The sequence below is a fragment of the Cadophora gregata genome (genome assembly GCF_030347475.1).
Source record: "Cadophora gregata isolate MNR1 chromosome Unknown scaffold_2, whole genome shotgun sequence".
Taxonomy (NCBI): Eukaryota; Fungi; Ascomycota; class Leotiomycetes; order Helotiales; family Ploettnerulaceae; genus Cadophora; species Cadophora gregata.
This window is the reverse complement of record NW_026695925.1, coordinates 3,315,198-3,333,357: the sequence shown is the minus strand read 5'-3', so window position 1 is coordinate 3,333,357 and position 18,160 is coordinate 3,315,198. Positions and strand designations below refer to the sequence as shown.

At 46.5% G+C, this 18,160-nt stretch overlaps 4 protein-coding genes across 4 annotated transcripts; 1 reads left to right on the top strand and 3 right to left on the bottom strand.

Annotated features, from left to right (window-relative positions):
- Positions 1-3,495: 3,495 nt before the first annotated feature.
- On the bottom strand, positions 3,496-4,262 carry ONS95_008374 (uncharacterized protein). Its single transcript, XM_058501927.1, has one exon. It carries the CDS (start codon positions 4,138-4,140, stop codon positions 3,622-3,624), a length of 519 nt encoding a protein of 172 aa, XP_058363249.1. The 5' UTR covers positions 4,141-4,262; the 3' UTR covers positions 3,496-3,621.
- Positions 4,263-4,325: 63 nt separating this feature from the next.
- ONS95_008373 (uncharacterized protein) lies at positions 4,326-6,707 on the bottom strand. The gene is made up of 4 exons (XM_058501926.1): positions 6,344-6,707; positions 5,484-6,291; positions 5,342-5,437; positions 4,326-5,279 (listed from the first exon to the last, which is right to left on the bottom strand). The coding sequence occupies exons 1-2, from the start codon at positions 6,679-6,681 to the stop codon at positions 5,553-5,555; spliced, it is 1,077 nt and encodes a 358-aa protein (XP_058363248.1). The 5' UTR covers positions 6,682-6,707; the 3' UTR covers positions 4,326-5,279; positions 5,342-5,437; positions 5,484-5,552.
- Positions 6,708-7,842: 1,135 nt separating this feature from the next.
- On the bottom strand, positions 7,843-8,160 carry ONS95_008372 (uncharacterized protein; the record flags this gene model as incomplete). The annotated part of the gene is made up of 1 exon (XM_058501925.1): positions 7,843-8,160. One exon carries the CDS (start codon positions 8,158-8,160, stop codon positions 7,843-7,845), a length of 318 nt encoding a protein of 105 aa, XP_058363247.1.
- Positions 8,161-11,175: 3,015 nt separating this feature from the next.
- ONS95_008371 (uncharacterized protein) lies at positions 11,176-12,850 on the top strand. Its single transcript, XM_058501924.1, has 3 exons — positions 11,176-11,828; positions 11,933-12,089; positions 12,141-12,850. Exons 1-3 carry the CDS (start codon positions 11,385-11,387, stop codon positions 12,650-12,652), a joined length of 1,113 nt encoding a protein of 370 aa, XP_058363246.1. The 5' UTR covers positions 11,176-11,384; the 3' UTR covers positions 12,653-12,850.
- The last annotated feature ends 5,310 nt before the right edge of the window (positions 12,851-18,160 follow it).

The window sequence follows — 18,160 nt, the reverse complement described above, 5'->3', positions numbered from 1 at the left end:
ATTGAAGATGAAGATGAAGTTGAGATTGAAGATTGTGATCAAGGTTTTTTTTTGATGCTGGCGGTGAAGTTGATCAATGAGGTATGATATAAAATATGGAAAAATATGCAAAAATAATACTACATTGCTTTGTTCTTGTTGTTGGTGTTGGTGTTGCTGTTCTCGGTGTTATCGTTGGTGAGAAGTGGGAACGTGTGCGAGGTAAGAGACAGAGAGAGAGAGAGAGAGAGAGAGAGCTAGGACATCGTTCTTGCAATTCCAATTCAATTCAATTCAAGTTAATTCAAATCAAGTTAATTCAATGCAGTACAGTAGGTAGGGCGTAGTATAGCATAGCATAGCATGGCATGGCAATACATGTATGTACAGCAGCGAAGGGCATTCATTCATTCATTCATTCATTCTTCTTGGCTGAGCGAGTGAGTGGATCGGGTTGAATTGGGTTGGGTTGGATTGGGTTGGATTGGATTGGATTAGATTGGATTGGATTTATTATTGAGACGCTTTCAATGTGTGCTTGAAAAGGAGAGGAAATAATAACGAGTTGGATGTGGTCTGCCTCTGGTGTCTGTCTGCCTCTGGTGTCTACCTCTGGTGTATGGATGAATGGTCCGGCGGAGGGTGTACTTGCTGTACCTTTCCTGGGCTTCAGCATTCAGTTTACTTTACTGTATTTACTGTATCGGTTGTATTGTGTTTGGATTTGAAGGCTGAAATCTAGAATCTGGATCTGAATGCAGGATTATGCAGGCAGGTAGGTATGTTGTCTGGTTGCCCTTGACGTTTGTTCGTCCTCCCGTCATGAGGCCCAGTCAGTTAGTACCTAGGTACCGTCAAACAATTCCGCTTCCCCTCTTTTCCGTCCTTCCTATCTATCTTGTTGCTGCCCTTCTTCAATTTCTCCTCCTTCAGTATTTCATGATAGACTGAAATGACTTCTTCCACTCCCATCCCATATATTTTCTTTCTCTCCACGATTTATGGTCTGTGTTTGTCCCTCCCTCATCCCTGATCTCTCAACTGTATAGCCTAACTTCTTCGCTTGAATATGCCATCTGCCATCTGTCAAGGATTTCAGTAGAATCCCGCTGTTCTGCTCTCTTCTCTAAAATTTTGGTTTTGGGTATGTGTGTGGATGTATTTATGTACGTATATTCGTCACATCCTATCCTGTCCTATCTTCTCTGCAGCAGTATCATGAGCTCTCCCCCTACTTTTCACAACCGACAAAATTCTGAAGCGTTCTTGTATCCTTACTGAAGCTTGACGGAGTATAGTTCCTCCCTCTTCGTGCCTTTGTTTATGCGTTTGTCTGCCTGACTGGAACCTGCGAGGGTTTTGGTATGGGTATATATATTCGCGGGTTTGAGGGGTCATTTTGTCGTTGGTTGGATAGATTCGTTGGAGTTTGGAGGGGTTAGTGTTTCGGTGGGTAGGTAAGAACCAAAGGGGTCTGAAGAAAGCTCCTCGTAGTGGTTATATGTCGGAGTGCTTGAAGGTATAGATCGGGCTTAGATATCTCGTTAAGGAAGGGATCTGGTGTGGTGTGCCGAACGAGTACTTGGAGGAAGGTAACATGGAGAATCGAGGCTCGGAAGGGTAAGATACCGTGATGGAAGAGAAGGAGGGTGCTCAGGGAGGTGACTGAGAAATGGTCGTAGGTAAACTTGCTTCATAAATTATGTCAGTGGTTCGAGTCAGCTCGAGGGCGTGCTGGGGAGATCGACGTTGCTTTCAGCTACTTCCAGCTCTGTAGCCTGGGAATCGTGTCTGGAGATGGATGATGAAGATAAGGTCTAATCTTGATCTTGATTCTGGTTTTGCAGCAAACTCGCAAGTAGCTCGTATCGATGAGAAGTGTGTGGTAGTGTTGAAGCCAGTGATATGAGTCCTTCAGGAATCAAGTTTGCAGTTCTGCGGACGAAGTAAAGGAGTTTGAAGTCTAGTACTTTGCTGCGGATTGAAAATCTAAGACTTCTGCAAGCTGAAGATTCGAATGTGGGCTCACAAGTAGAGAGACGGCTCGTGCTGGTAAGATCTTACCAGCTGAGATGTGACTTGTCGGATTCCACGGAAGTGCTGAAGAAACTTTTTTCCCCAAGACATTTTTCTTCTTACGGAACATTCTACTACGCTACAGCAATGCATGGAACTAAATATCTGTAGCCACTCCAGGATTTTGCTTTGTTCAAGTTACCTAGCTGATAGCGACTATTTCAACGGAAATGTTTCACGCCCTACTTGAAAATGTGGTCATTGGAAGGTGCGAAGATACCGAGCAGGATCGCTATAAATTTCACATTCTGGACATAGGATATTGTATGCAAATTGGAAAAATCGAGGCCGAAGATCGTCTAAGACTCGAAAAAGAAGCAATTGGGAAAGATATACCAATAAATTCAGGATTCACACAAGAAAGATCAGCTTTTTTCTCGTTTCCCAAGGTCCTAGGGAAGAGGGCTGTGTTGCCGCCAAAAAGCCTGAAGCAACCTGGAACTAATGAATAACTTCCTCATCCGCTGAATTCATCAAAGTCGGAATTCAGAAAGTCTGACGTCTTCCACATCCAAGTTGGCCTCCTCTTTAGCATATCATATGGTACTCTTCTTGAAAGGGCTTTCCTTTCAGTAAACACATGTCCCAGCACCTAGCCACCCATTTGCTTACTGTTGCCCACCCAATGACATTGACTTGCCATTTTCTGACACTGCACCAAATCAACCTTTCACTAATCAGTTTCCATTAATCCATCAAAACCATCAGTTCAGAACCCATGCTGTGCCCAGCATGAAGATCAATACGCACGGTTTGTATATCTGTCGTATTAAGGCTCAATGCAACAGCATACCCCACTCTGAACCCATCCCACGCTCCGACCATGGTAACATCGCCATAAACGATGAGCATAACGCTCAGTGCCGTTACCGTACCATCAAAGAGCCTGTTGGTTGCGCACGGTTTATGAAGCAGGGAGTAAAATGGATTATGCGGCCCGAGAGAAGGAAGAGCCTGAATGAAGTTGAATGATATCAACAGAGATAGAACCGGCTTACGTGTTAAGAGTTAGCGGTAAAACTTGTATCTTTCATAGTCATTGAATGTTAATCATGATTTGATCCGTTTCGTTACTGTACTTGTGAACAATATTGCCAAACTCATCATGAGTTGTGGAGAAACGGTCAAGGCACAGGGTGCATTGGCACGCCGGTATGTTTTGTATGCCCCGAGATCCACGAGTGCCGCTTTAATATCTTGAACCTTCCTTGAGAAGACATGCAATCAATCGGTCGATTCACACTTTTTGATAGAGTGTGCGGCCGCAGCCGGTAAACAAACCCGTAAGTGTTTCAAATGGCCTGATCTACTAAGCGAGCTAGCGAAATTGGTGAGAAAGGGGTTCATGGCATTTTCTGGTCTACGGGCCGAGGCATGGACCGCGTGGCCGCCCAAGCTAAGAGAGGTACAGAATGAATTGCATGTGTCTTCTGGTCCCTAGAAGGATGGGACGCTAGAAAGACCTTTTCTGATACTCATCGGTTTCTTGAGAAAATTCCACAGTTCGATCTTCTTACGCAGCGAAAATTCCAATGCATTTATTTACCACAATGATTCCACAACTAGTCACTCACTCTCACTATCGTCACTCTCTTCAGCCTTTTCTCTAGCCCTCATCTCCTCTCGAACTTCCCTCTTCGTCCGCTCGATCGCTGCCATTACTTGCTCATCGAAAGCGAAACGATCGCGCTCTTTGATAGCAAGCTCCATCAATCTCCTTTGAATCTCCGTTGGGACATACAGTCTACAGATCATGCAGACAGTGATTCTTTTTCCAAGGAGATATTCGTGGTAGGTTTTGGGACATGGGCCGCGCTCGAGAGGGTTTGGTCGTGGACGTGCTTTCTCGACGGAGCTACCCATGTCGACTACACGTTTTGTGGTGCGTCCGTTGAATCGCAGGTAGAAATCGGCGCGGAGAAAGGGGGATGACATGATGACTGTTGGAAGCTGTCTGTGGTAGAAATGATCTTCAAACTGTGAAGTGCTTTCTGGATGGTGAGGGTACAAAGGGTATCTGGGGGACTGGGAATTTATACCATGGATCATGTCTATCTCATGAGAATTGAAGGCAGTCAATATCATGTCATCAGAGTAGACATTCTGGGTTGTCTTTTCGTCCTCCTGGGATCGGTGGGTGATAAGGAGCTCATGCTTGCCACATATCGCTCTTAATGTCCACAGTAAGACAGGAACATCAAGATAAGGCACAGAGGTTTCCAGTTTCGCCATTACTCGAAGGTCTTATGACTGATGGTTGGATACTTTATCTCGACTTTGATGACTCATGCTAAGTATTTGAGGTAATGTTTTACAATCCACTCACGACCTTGATGCAACTTGAACAACCCACATGCATCGAGGAGAATCACAAACTGTCAAAAGTGACAGCTTTGCCACACCATGTCCATTTCAAGCAAATTCTCATCTCTTGACTCCTCTTTCACTGTACTGAAAAATACTTCTAACAGCCAGAAGTCCCATTTACAGTCTTCCTTTCAATTACCGACCCCGCATACAAATACAAAGCACGCAGTCACAGTTTGTCAGAATGATAGTCCGCTGGATTGCAATAACATATACTTCTAGGATTCCACTCCAGTGTTTCGATTAACTCATTAGCCTGGAGGAAAATGAGGGAACAAGCGAGAATATAGGAAAGTGCCATGTTGATTTCCGCAACCGAGACAGGTATTAAGCGAGCAGCCTGCAGTTCATCTGGACTTCACATACTTGGGCTTGAGAATGGAATTCCCAGCAAATTCATTGCCTCGAAGCTACACATGGACTCGTGTGAACATATATTCTAGCCGAAGACGCATCGATCAAGTCAATAGGGTGATGACACATCCAAGTTGTGACTTTCGTATGTAGGCTCGTCGACAAGCACATAGCACCTCAGGACTTCTGCACGAGAATCCTTGCAGGACTCAATGGAAGCATGCATATTGCTTTGACTTGGATTGTGACTCTCACATCTGAAGAAAGCTCCACCGAGATTGACCTTGCGTGGGTGAAATGCTACGTGCTTCCAAATTTGATATCTGAGCTCGAGCGGGAGTTGTAAGAACACCATAAAGGTGCCACAGGCTAGGGGGGCAGTATGGTGACCATTATAGTTGGAAATCTGGCCAGAAGTGTTTTGAAGTTCCTCGATGGGCGATCGGGGGTTGTCAGGATCTGACTGATGCTGTCCATGGTAGAATGTGATGGCAGGAATGTCTCTTTGAATGAAGAATTGTTAGTCGGAGGACGTCAGTAAGGGTTTCGGAGAGGTATGCCTCACGTGTGATAACGAGGTTCTAGAGATATCTCGATGGGAGAGAAATCCGGAGCAAAAGTGCCGCCGAAGACTATTTTGAAATAGGATCGTCAGATTCCTCTTCGGTAAATTAGTCAGATTCACGCGCACTTATACTGAGGCTTACAGGTCCAATATTGGAACTTCCTTATTCATTAAGTAATAGTCGTAAAATCGTACACGAGGTCACCTCCTCCTATAGCAGAGCAGGTAAACCTCTCGCCCTCCTATCATCCTCCACTTTCTTTGCCTCCACTCTAGCCAAAAACTCTTGCCTTGCCTTATAGGCGCCCTTACTCTTCCCAGCAGCATCCAACTCATCCGCAATGCCCTCCTTGTCCACAAAGCCTGCCCAGTCCATCGCACTCTTCTCCACGGTATTAAACTTCTTGACTTTTGCCTGTGCACCCACCAGTGTAAGGTCACTCTGCTTCCGGGTGCCGAAGTATAGATCTGTCCTCGGCGGTAGCTCAATCACAGGTTCAAATATTGACCTCCGAGCTTTCTTCAAAGGCCGTTTCGGTTTTGTGAAGAGCGAGTCTTCTGCTTCTGGTGCAGCTGATGCTGGCGCGGCGCCAGGCGGTGGATTGGTTGCCAAATAGAGTTTTGCTTCTGCAGAGTTACGAGGAACAAGCCTTTGTTCTGTGTGGACTTTCCCTGCGAAGTTGTAGGTTCGTTTGATCATGATCATGGAATCGGGGCCATCGCTCAATGTGCTCGGCGACCGAGATGCCTCTATCGTACCATTAGGTATTGATACGGTCGTTCGTCTGGTTTCGGGACTCGCAGAACCGTTCGGAGAAAGGAGGGAGGTTGGCTCGATGGTGGGTTTGGGCTCTGGCGCGGCTGGTTTCCCAGATATCATCGCTTCCCAAACGGAATCGACATCGATTGTTGCTGCAGCTGTGCTAACAAGAGGTTTCTTTTCAACTTTTCTGATAGAGTTTAGTCAGTAATGAGTCTTCAGATCCATTAGATAGCACCTACTCCTGCGCCCTCATACTCCTTGTCTTCACCAATCCTCCTTCACCCCCCTCGTCTTCCAGATCCTCCTTGCTCTTCTTTCCTTTCTTCCGCCGCGCCTTAGAGCCCTCCTTCATGATCGCCTCATCTCCTGAGTTCTCGAACCCCAGATCTTCTGCCTCCTCATCGTCTCCTCTTTTCCTTTTCTTCGGTTGTGTCGGTTTTGCTACCGCCGCTGATTCTTCTGCATCTGATTCATCGTCTGAGGATTCTGCGTCCGGCGCGGGTACTGCATCGGGGGCGAAGTCGGAGTCTTCCTCTGAGGCATACTCATCATCATCGGGAATCAATTCTGGCGGCATTCTTGCAGATTGTAAGGAGCGAGCAGTTAGTGATCTTGAGAGTTGCAGTTCGCGACAAGGCTGACAAGACTACACTTTTGCCGAGGTTTAACCGACGCGATGTGGCGCGTCTCCTCAGTGTCCTCACCGACCGGGTCCAGCAAGACATTAAGACCAACTTCTGGGCCCATTGCACTCGAATGATTAAGAAACAGTGGACCTAGAGGAATTGGACTCTACAGCACAAGCGAGTTACAGGTCACTGAATAGTCGATCCTTAATTCATGTTTATTATAAGAAAGAATTCATGTGTTAGCCAGTACAGTTCAACGTTGTGGAGTCGAAGACTTTCACAACTTATATTGTAATGCTAAATTGTCTAGATACTCAGATATCAGCTGCTTCAGGTTGGAATCGAGCATGGATTAGGGAACATGGTTTACGGAGTTTATCTCCAGTTGTTCTTGATTTGGAGTCGGTCGCGTTATTGCCTTTCATGCTTCTAAAATCGCCATCACTAATGGGTCATACAGAAATGCTCAGGGTATCAAATTATGGAAAATTTATAGGCAGCCACTCCAAATATGACTAACCTGGTGTTGACAAATGCAAATAGTCACGCGGACTATTTTGGGAAAGCATCTGAGACCCTGCATCCCAAAGTGCCGCTCTTCACTGGATCAACTAGCCCCTTATTGAATGTGGCTGACATTCATTCTTCTCTAGCTTCACCTGAAGAATCCTAGATCTGTCCTTAATCACATGTGTTGACCATAACTCTTTTAGAACTTTCAAACTTTTCAAGTGATGATGGCACAAGAGCGATATTAAGCGAACGATAGGAGAACGAGGCGATCACCAGCCCCAAAATCACACACCCCAATGTTTCTGCATCGAGGAAACTACACATGTAACTGATCATTTTCAACAAGAGGAGACACCATTTACATTACGAGATAGTTGCTTTAAAGAAAGGACAGGACTCTACTAAACCGTGCACACATTGGCAAGTAGGAAAGCACTTCACCACTCTTCACTCATCAACCTTTTCGACTTTCCCTGCTCATTGCTCACAAGCTCTCTAAGAAGATCTCTACACAATCTGCTCCAAGTCCTCAAGGGCCTTATCCAACTCCTCGCCCGTAGCATTCAGAGTCTCCACAACCTTCGCCTCGTCGAGCCCTAAGAGACTGACCTGCTCCCGTCTTCCAAAACAAGCTGATCAGGCAGAGTGCACTTCTCCTCTCCTTGAGCTCCCTCGGTACCTCTGAATGTCTTTCTGGAAAGGAATCCGTAGCCGGCACCGGTGTAGGGTCCATTGCCAAGACATTTGAAGTTGGTGAAGGAGGCTGTCTCAATGCTCTTATCGCGAGCGCACCACCCGCCTTCGTGGCCACAGACTTGGAGGAACCAGTTGACAGGAATTCCTCGGAAACCAAGGGATGGGACGGAGCCGGTTGGAAGACCGCAGAAGCTCTGATGAGATGGATTTTCAGCCATGACTTACTCATTTCAACCTACCGGTGTAGAGTTCCGCAAACGCAAAGGGCAAGAGGGAAACTTACATCGGGACTTCAGTTTGTGCACACAGCAGCTGGACCTTGACAGCCAGATTTCTGTTTGTGAAAATAGATATCAATTGCAGAGACCGCAACAGCGAAGCTGAGGAGAGTGACGAAGAACTTCATAATGAAGAATAGGAAGGGGTCTTTAATTAGCGAGATTGTGGAGATGTCTGTTGTGTGCTGAGCTGGAAAGAGATGATTGGGAAGATCGATGGCATGAAGAACAGCTTCTTTCGAGGGGATTTGCTCTCCTTTTATGTTCTTCTCTTGACAGTATAAGACCCTCGTAGCATTACTTCGACGTGGTGTTCTCTCAAGTTCTCAGCTTGTAAGGGACAAGATAGTTTCTACTGCATTTCCTACATCCGATGCTAAGTACCAATGTCTATTGTGCTCCTCCGATGCTGCAAATCATATCGTATTTCCGACTTGAGGGCTAATTTAAAATCAAAGGGAACGTTCCGGCCCCTCAGTACCTGCCGACATCTCATGAACTCCAGCAATCTATAGGTTCCCTCGTCTGATCTCGTACTGATCGAGGGACTCAGGTTCGATTAAGGGGAGTTGTAACTCTCGTTTATTGGCAGTAAACCGGGAGGTGGATGTAGGAGGAGAGGGTGCTAGTGACACAAAACATGCTGTGTTCTAGTATTTGGTGTGAATCTATGCACAACAAAGCCACCTACTCACTGCTTGACCACATATGACCTTGTCTGAGATATTCAAATGGGAGAGTACAATTCAGCACGAGCCACTCAGAATGACTGGTTTCAACATTACTTTAACCATAGAGAGAAATTCTAGCTAACGAAACACAGATCTCTCATATGACAGTCGATATGCACAACGCTGGCCTATCCCAGATTGCTTCCAGGAACCAAAACAAAACAACAGAGCATAATTAAGGGCCATGTAGAAACAAGACATCTCGGTTGATGTCAAAAATATGAAATACGACTCTGGCATCACAAAAACTAGTGTATTCATTCTGAAACTATCTTTGCAGTTGTCTCAAGAAGTTTAACCAGCTCGCTATGTCATTCCCTATAGGTCAGGTCGTATTGTGGCACAGTCTGATACTTTGATGCTAAGAACAAATTCAGTGTGGCGAGGTTTTCTTATTTCTTTCGCTTCACCTTTGACGAATCATTTTTGCTTCGCTTCCAGATCTGAAATCCAGTACATTGTGGGGTCATGCAAGGGGTGGCTACAGGACATCAGCAGAAGCCTCGTTTAATTGTCGGTGGTGGAGGAGCATGCATCCGCGGAGTAAAAAGTAAGACCTAGGAAGCTTGTTGCTTACTGATTGATGAATCCTGATTGTTTAAGTAGTCTAGAAAAAGTCCATCGATGCTATTCTTTGGACTAGGCTGTGGATGAGACTTTTGTGAAAGAAGAGGCTACTGTTTTTCGAATCCTGACATCTGACATTGATTACATTCAATCGAAAGAACAGTGACAAAGCGTAGGTCATTTCCAAGCCACTGAGATGCAGTATTACTGATATTTCTCTTTTGGAAGACACAAGCACCAAGCAATGGTGTAGATGACTTGCAGCAGCGAGGAGGCACACGATCAATGGTGTAAAGAGACACGCGCTGTAAATGTATATATGTACATGGAACCAATACATTCTGTACGTAAATATGGCAGTCACAAAGTTTGCTCCTCACTTCATAGCTGCTAGAAACTCTGACCGGAAATGGACCACGAAGGCGGGGAGAGTTTCTGTATATCCGAAAGGCGCATGCACCTGCGTGGCACCGCAGCTTTCTGATTTTCATTGGAGGTCTCACACAAAAATTTATATTTTACTGCGAGTCCCTAGATCTCCGAAAGTCTAAATTACACCAATTTCCCGTTCAAGACTTCCAGAGCCCCGGAGTATTGTCCGAAGAGTAGTGATAGGCCCATTCGGATATGCTGCTGCCAGGTTGGAGTGCCTCGTGGAGTCCTTGCCAGTACCCCAGAACCACATTTAAGAAGCAAAATTCTCGGCCTTGATTCCGGTCTAGGCATATTCTGAGAATTCCAATGTCAGTGAGAAGAGTCATTGAGATGCGGAAATAAATGTGGTGTGCAATCGCGACGAGGATAGACGACGACCCTCCAGAAAGCAGATGAACACTGCAACCCGAAACAATATCTACAGCTTACAATGTGATTAAGTCAATAGCACTATTGAATCACTTGGCCTATAAGAATTTCCTTACGCTGACCTGGAGAGAAGAGCCACTGGGTAACAGCAGGGCGGGTTGATCTAGCATTGGAGAAGGAAAAATAATGCGTAGAACAAGTCAGAGAACTTCTAAAAAAGATTCAAGAAGAAGCTCAAGAAGTTTTTGTAAGACGTATACAACTGGTTTTGACTGACGAATAGGATCGTATGGAGGAGTACTGCAGAAGAGGAAGTGGCGGCCTGGAGCGTCCTCGGCTAATTAGTGTATTGGCGTTGGAATGTAAACAAATGAATGAAGCTGACTCACTTCATTTAAAGTTAGAGCCCAGAATTCGCTTGACGCACAATTGATGAGAAAGTTCCGAGTGCTTTCATATACTATTTTTACAAGCTCTTGTCATCTGCAGGGTTGGCCGTGCAACCCTTCCCAACTAAGCATCAAACACAACCTTATCCTCAAAATTTCTCACCACCAGAACCTAAATTCGTTCTATTGACCCCCATTCGTGCGAATGTGATTTTTTCTTGGCAACCGGGTCAACTAACATCTCGCATCTCTGGGATCTTCTCAAAGTAACTCTGGACGGCTTTCGTCCATAAAGGTAACAATGCAGTGGTCATGTGTCAACTTACCCCGCGTCTGGCAGAAATCCGGGGATGGCGGGGGGACGTTCTCGGCTCTTCTGCAGGGCACACATCCCGGACTTCGGGCTATTTGGGCAACTGGATAACTCGCGAGAAATTCCGTCTATCAGACATGTTCCCCATGATCTCTTTGTTCGAGTCCAAGACCACAAAGTTTCGCACTTTAGACTCCATGCAAGAGGTGCGAACCAAGTGCCGCCAGCAGTTCACCCGAATGAGTGGATGATTTTTAGTTTGACATTGCCGTCCCAATGAGGAGATTGTAATTGAGTTCTCATGACTACTAGGTTTCTAAGTTTTGAACTTATTTGTCTTGCGAGTTGAATTATCGGCAGATGCCTCAACCGCGATACCCCCGGTATTCATATATAGTACAAAATGTTTCTCACCATCCCTTGCGGGATTTTCTTTTTCTCTCGGCTACAGTATCTCTACTCGCCTTCAGAATGAAGTTCTCATATCTTCTCCCAGCTCTCTTGGCACTTTCTTCGCACGCCCTCCCATCACCACCAGCAGAGAATGTTGAGCTACAAACTCGCGCTGATGCAAGCTTAGTTGGATATCTGGGAGTATTTTTTCTTGGTAGCGCACCAAACGTGTATTTCTATCTCAGCAACGGGAACAATGCTTTCTCCTATAAGGCTTTGAAAGGTGGGAGTCCAATCCTGGATCCGAGCCTTGGGACCGGAGGCGTGAGGGATCCGTCGATTGTGAGTGGTGGGGGTTCGGAGGCGGGAAAGAAGTGGTATATTATTGGGACGGACCTGGATATCGGGAAGGTACGTTCATATGGTCTTGAGAGTTTAAATATTATGCTTCAATTTTATGACGGAAGAGAACCTGGAGAATATGAAAGCTGATCCGAAACCCTCGCTTGTGGCAGACAACATGGGATGCGGCACAACGGAAAGGCTCTCTCAGTATCTACATCTGGGAGAGTACTGATCTTATTAACTGGGGAACCGAGAGGCTCGTCAAAGTCGAGAACAACGATGCCGGCATGGTATGGGCTCCCGACGCGATTTGGGATTCAAGCAGAGGTAATTGATCCTTCCTCATGTACCAAGAGATCCAACCAACCAAATCAAAAGGTCAATACCTCGTCCACTGGGCTTCCAAATTCTACTCCTCCTCAGACTCCTCACACACCGGCACCCCAGGCCCAGACATAATCCGCTACGCTTACACATCCGACTTTCGCACTTTCAGCAGTCCCCAAACACTCATCAGCGCCGGCAAAACATCGATCATCGATCTCGCCTACGTCCAACTTGGCTCGAACTCCTATGCCCGCTTCTTGAAGAATGAGAGCGCGACGAATGTGTATATGGAGAGGTCTGATACGGGATTATTTGGGACGTGGACCAGGCCAGGAGGTGGAACGACGTTTATTCATAGCCAGGTGGAGGGCCCGTATGCCTGGAAGGATAATGCTATTGAGGGGAGGGTTAATCTTTTGCTCGATTGTAAGTTGATTCATATTTGTCCGGCATGTTTGGGCTTTGGGTCTGAGGAAGAATTTTCTGTGGACGGGAGAGCAAAGGCTGACAGTATGCAGACTTTGGAAGCGATGGGTACAGACCATTCACAAGCACAAATATGAATGCGAATGCATGGGTGGATGCTGATCGGAGTGCATTTCCAAAGAATCTGAGGCATGGAAGTGTGATTGGTATCACCAAAAACAGATATGATGCTCTGAACGCGAAATGGGGATAACCCGTCAATGTGGGGATTGTCAAATCTAGCTGGCCCAAATCTAGCTGGCCCAAATCTAGCTGGCCCAAATCTAGCTGGCCCAGGTCAGGAACATATATCATGTTGATCATGGTGCATATCAGACTCGGAGTATTATTTACGACTTGCATCAAAAAGCCACAAATGTCATAAGAGAGCAATAAATGTCTTAAACAGATCGAAGAAACATGGGAAGTGGGACAGAACGGAAATTGCGGTTGTGATATGCTTGGGCCAGCTGGTGGCGCTGGTCACCTCAACGGCGCTGAGTGGCTTGGTAAAGGAACGCTATCTAGCTTCATTTATCTGGAAATTTAAACCAAATTGCAAGACATCTCAGGATAAGTGTAGTTCTGAGATAGAGCAGCATGAAGTCCAGATCGCTAAGGGAGGTAGATAGACAAAAGTAAACAGTCTGCGGAGCGACAAACTCAGGGGCTCGCTAAAGCATGCTGCAGCTGCCCAGGAATCGGCTCCAAGGGATCAGAAGCGCGAGAAGAGAAAATGCAGCGTATTCTAGGAGTATTGACTGATATGTGTTTTTGGAAAACAAAACTTATGATTGAAAACATGTAGCTGAGGAGTCCCGACTGTAACGTCCAAGGAGCCAGAATTTAGGAAGATAAAATTGAAGCCCGTGACTGCCTTAGGCTGAAGAGCTTTTGTTGTGTTGGAATGAGATGAAAATATGTTCAAACAAGCGTGAAAAGCGTTGCTTTGCACTTGTACTTGTGCTCGAAAAGATATTCTAGATGAGAGAAAACCGAGAACAAAGTGTTCCGAAGACAGATGCCAAAACGTACCAGACCTTCTCTACAAGATGGAGAGACACTCCACGCCAGGAGCTTGTTGAAGCCTTTGCTATTGTAGAAAACGAGACATTCTTGCGCACAAGATACGTTGAACTCCCAGAGTCTGCAAAATGGAAACAAAGTGAAATGCTTGGAAAATAAATGAAGTGATTGCATTATAAACCCTTGATCGCGTGTGGTTGCCAATATCTCCGCCTCTCCGCCCTATCCATCATTATTGAGTTCAATACAATAAAACGCACCAACAATTATCTAAAAATCTCCAAAAAAAAAAACATCACTTCACTGAAAGCATACGCCCGCCCTACCGAAAGATGAAATGTAAATATCACATCAATCCCCCTCCTTTCAAGCCAGAAGAAAAGTAAACAAGCAACCAGACAAGCAGCCGGATCCCCGGGAAGAATCACCAAGCGAAGTGTGACATATCATATCATATCATCTCATCGCATCTTCTCGTCCGATGTCTCACGCTTACGGAACTCACATCTTTCTTCTAAATTATCTTCTATTCCTGGCTACGCCAGTGCATCCACATTTGGGTGGGGGCTCCAAATCCGATATCGTATGCTTATGCCCCGCTTGATTTATGGAGGCCCTTCAAGGCCCTTCAAGGGACGAGTACGAGTACGGTGCAACAAGATAGATAAGGAGGGACTGGGCCGGGACCCTGAACACAGCACAGTGTAATCCACCTGCTTGAGAGAGCAATGATGCGATGCCGGGCGGCGTGGGATGGATTTGCAGAGAAGTGGATGTGGAAGGGATATAGAAAGTGGTTTTTATTTTATTTTCTAGGACGATATCATTCGAAGGGAAAACAGACAACTTATGTCGGGCGGCGGCACCTGAATACAGAATACCTTATCTTAAGATGCTCGGATTCGTCACCTGCTCCAGCCGCGCTGCCGAGCTTACTGTACTGCTTTCCTGAAAAGCCGACGCCGATACTCGTACATCAATTGCTACTGTAGGTATCCATCCGTACTGCGTAGCTTCCCAAGCATCACATCAAGCTTCTGACACTTACGTACCCTGATTTAACAATTTCACTCCTTCCTGTACCTAAGCTCTTCGGTCCTGAATCCGAGCTTACTGTGAAATCATAAGGTAGGTAGCTTCTTCTCGGCGCGACGTGGAAGCCCTCTTTCAGGACTGAGGAGGATCCCGTGAACCCTTACCCATCAGTACTGTAGGAAGCGACCGAGCGGGCGGTGATCAACAGACTCCACGATCAGCACTAAAAGGCGTCATTGCGGAGCCGCGCTTTGAATTAAGCGCTGCACATCTGCATATCTTCTTGTTCTAGTTTGGAAGTGGGAAGATGTGAGTGGTGGGGGAGAGATGGAACCAAGATGCTGGAAAGGGAAAGTGGTTTAGTTTAGGGGTCCTGGGATTTTCATGCAGATGAAGTCAGTATCGATTGAAAGGGCGTTGCAGTTTTGAGACTGCTGTTGGTGTGGTTGACACAGTATGCGGAGAGTTTTCCAGCGCCGGCTGGTAAGTTCAAGAGGCCGGTCGGTACGGTTTGCGTGGATAGTAGGAATAGGAATAGCTCCAATCCGGGGAGATGATTTATGATTCATGGGGTTTCAAATTCACGTTCAACTTCAAATTCAAATTCACTTTTCTTTTTTTCTTCTTGTTTGTTGACTTCCCATTGTTTTGCTTTTTTGTTGGAGAATGAGGCGGAGGAGTGCGGGGTAGCTAGCCCCAGGGATCCCGACTGGATGGAATTTGGTTAGGGATAGGGATAGGGATTGGGATAGGGATAGGGATTGGGATAGGGGACCGTCTCTCCTTCCTATTTGCGGTGAACCGAAATTCGATTTGGATTATTGAGCAACTGGGAAATGGAGGGACCTGGACCTGGGGGTACATAAAAGTTTTGTCATCTCCGTGTGTGGTTGCATCATTTTTGTACGGCGGCGGCGTAAACAAATCTGGATATTTTCATTCAATTATTTTGCTCTGCTACTTTCTCGTGATCCGATATCTTAATCGCCGACACAGCAAAAGCCATCCAGTCTTCAACAAACCTGCAACAACAACCAAAAAAAAATCCCAATTGCCGGAACACTTAGAGTTCACACAATCCACTAATACACTAACACACTAACAATCCGCACGAAGGATTCTCCAGAAAATGAAAGTGGTGGCGTGGCGTCCACCCGGCCCGTCTACCACCCGTCCGATCGCTCTCTAGTTGGCTTCGCAAAGAACACCAGCCTGGAGCCTGGCTCGACACTACAGTATTACTGGCCAGGACGATGCGAAGCTACTGCGTGTGATGGGTAGCGCGATCTGTGATTTGAGATCGCCAAGGATTTTCTTAGATGCAGATGCAGTAGTTTGGCAGTTTGGGTTTTGCCAGTGGTGGAGATGGGGATGGGGATGGGGATGGGGATGGGGTTGGATTGGAGATGGGGATGTATGGGGATGGAAGTCTGTGGGGAGTTAATGGTGTAAAATACTCCCCAGATCTTTGTAAGTGGTTTATTGTGTGTATGTGCATGCTGGGAGTTTGGTCCGCTACTTATTGGAGAAGGAATGCATGGGATGAGAGGAATGGAATGTGGAGCTAGATAGGATGAACAGAGGGAACCCACTTCAAGTTTTTGGTTGAGGCGAGAGGTTAGGATGACATGCTGTAGTTCGTTCGAGATTCATTGTACCTTCGTAAGCAATCCGAGATTTCTTGAACTCCAGAACTGTGCATCTGATTTAGGCAAATACAGTAAGTAACATAGCTGGAAGGAGATGTTCGTCACGGATAGGAAGTGGAAGTTTAATTGATGAGGCTTCTTGTACTCCCTACCTTATCAGAACGTAATCTAGTCCGGCGTTTAAATCACTGGATGGCAATCACAGCTGCAGACCATCGCATCGCCCGTCTCACGATCTGATGAGACGAACTATCTATTTTATTTTATTTTGAGTTGGTTGTGAGATTGCCGAGCTTGAGCTTGAGCTCTTGCAGTAGGTCTGTCTGATCTTTGCCCCTGGGCTTGAGCTTGAGCTTGAGCTGGGCCTGAGCTTCGGAGGAATCAGCGGTACAACAGAGTTACAGTACATTACATAAGAGAGAGGCTTACACGAACGAGCCCGAGCTACGAGAAGCTTGAACTTTGAGCAAATCCAGATCTGTTTACGGTATTTGGTACCTTAGGTCGGGAATCGGGATTGAAGGAGGGTTACTGTAGGGTGGTGGTGACGGTGGTCGGATTGGATTTGGACTTACTGACGTGGATGCGTCGTGCGTGCAGATTGTGAGGCGAGGCTGAGGGGATGGCTTGGAAGTTTGCCTAGGTACCTAGATTGAGTGTTCGGGTGACAATGGCGGAGAGGAGGGGGATGACGGAAGGGTGGGAGGTCAGGATATACTTACTTTACTTACGGATGGAGGAGGTAGGTAGGTAGGTGGGTAGGTGGGTTTACTTGTAAGAGAGGGTGTGAAGGTGTTTTTAAACTCTGTGAGTATTCTCATTCTGTACTTACCCAAGTTGTCTCCTACCTAATAGGCGAGGCGAGGCGAAAAAGCTATCATCTGGAGAAGCAAACCTTCAGATCTCGAAAATAACTCAATGAAGTAAACAAACCAAGCAAGTCGTCTTGAATCCGTCAGATCTCTAAGCTGCATCCCCACCCCCATCCTCATCCCAACTTCAACTCAACTTAACTCAACCCAAAATCTCATCTCATCTCCTCTCTCCGCATACTATCCGAATAATCGGGAAAGATCAACTCTTACTCGTAGTTCACGTTTCAGTTTTCATCATCTCAGAGATCTGCTTTCATCCATGATCCATGATTCCATCGTATCCCATCGTATCTCATCCCATCCCATCCCGATTCTTCCCTGACTCCCTGAATTCCTGACAAGTGAGTTGAGGAGTGAGTATGGTGAGTTGTGTTAGCGAGGATAGGTGAGGTGAGGATGGCTGCCTGGCTTGATCCTTGGACAGTGAGTGCAGCATGGAGAAGAAAGAAAGGGTTGTGGATGGAGGGTGGAAGAGTCAGAGGGTGGAAGAGTCAGAGGGTGGAAGAGTCAGAGGGTGGAAGAGTCAGAGGGTGGAAGATGGAAGAGTGTGGTGGCGGGTTGAGGAGGGGATGGGTGGTGATGATGAGGAAAGAGGAGGAGGGAGGGAAGAGGGGAGGGGAGGGGAGGGGAGGGGAGGAATTGGGAGTGGCCGTAGGTTCAATGAGTAGGTAGTTAGTGGCGAGTATGAAGTGAGAAATGTTGCTATACTGTATGAACGAGGATTGAGCACTGAAGTGAAGCTCAACTCATTTCACAGATCACGTGTTGCCAGTCGCCTGTGGTCGTGCTGGTTGTGGTCGTGGTGGTGCAATCGGCATGGTACGGTATTTGCGGCTCGTTCACCGTCTGTCTATCCTCGTTCGCAATTTACAGCGGCTATCCTGGCGCCCTTGGCCCCTGGACTTCCATTTGAGGGTGTGGGTGTGGGACTATGGGTGTGTGTGTGTGGGGAGGTGAGGGTCAAGGGTCTTTGCTTGCATGGTGCAAGGTGGAGCGATACGAGATTGTGAGTTTGTAAAGC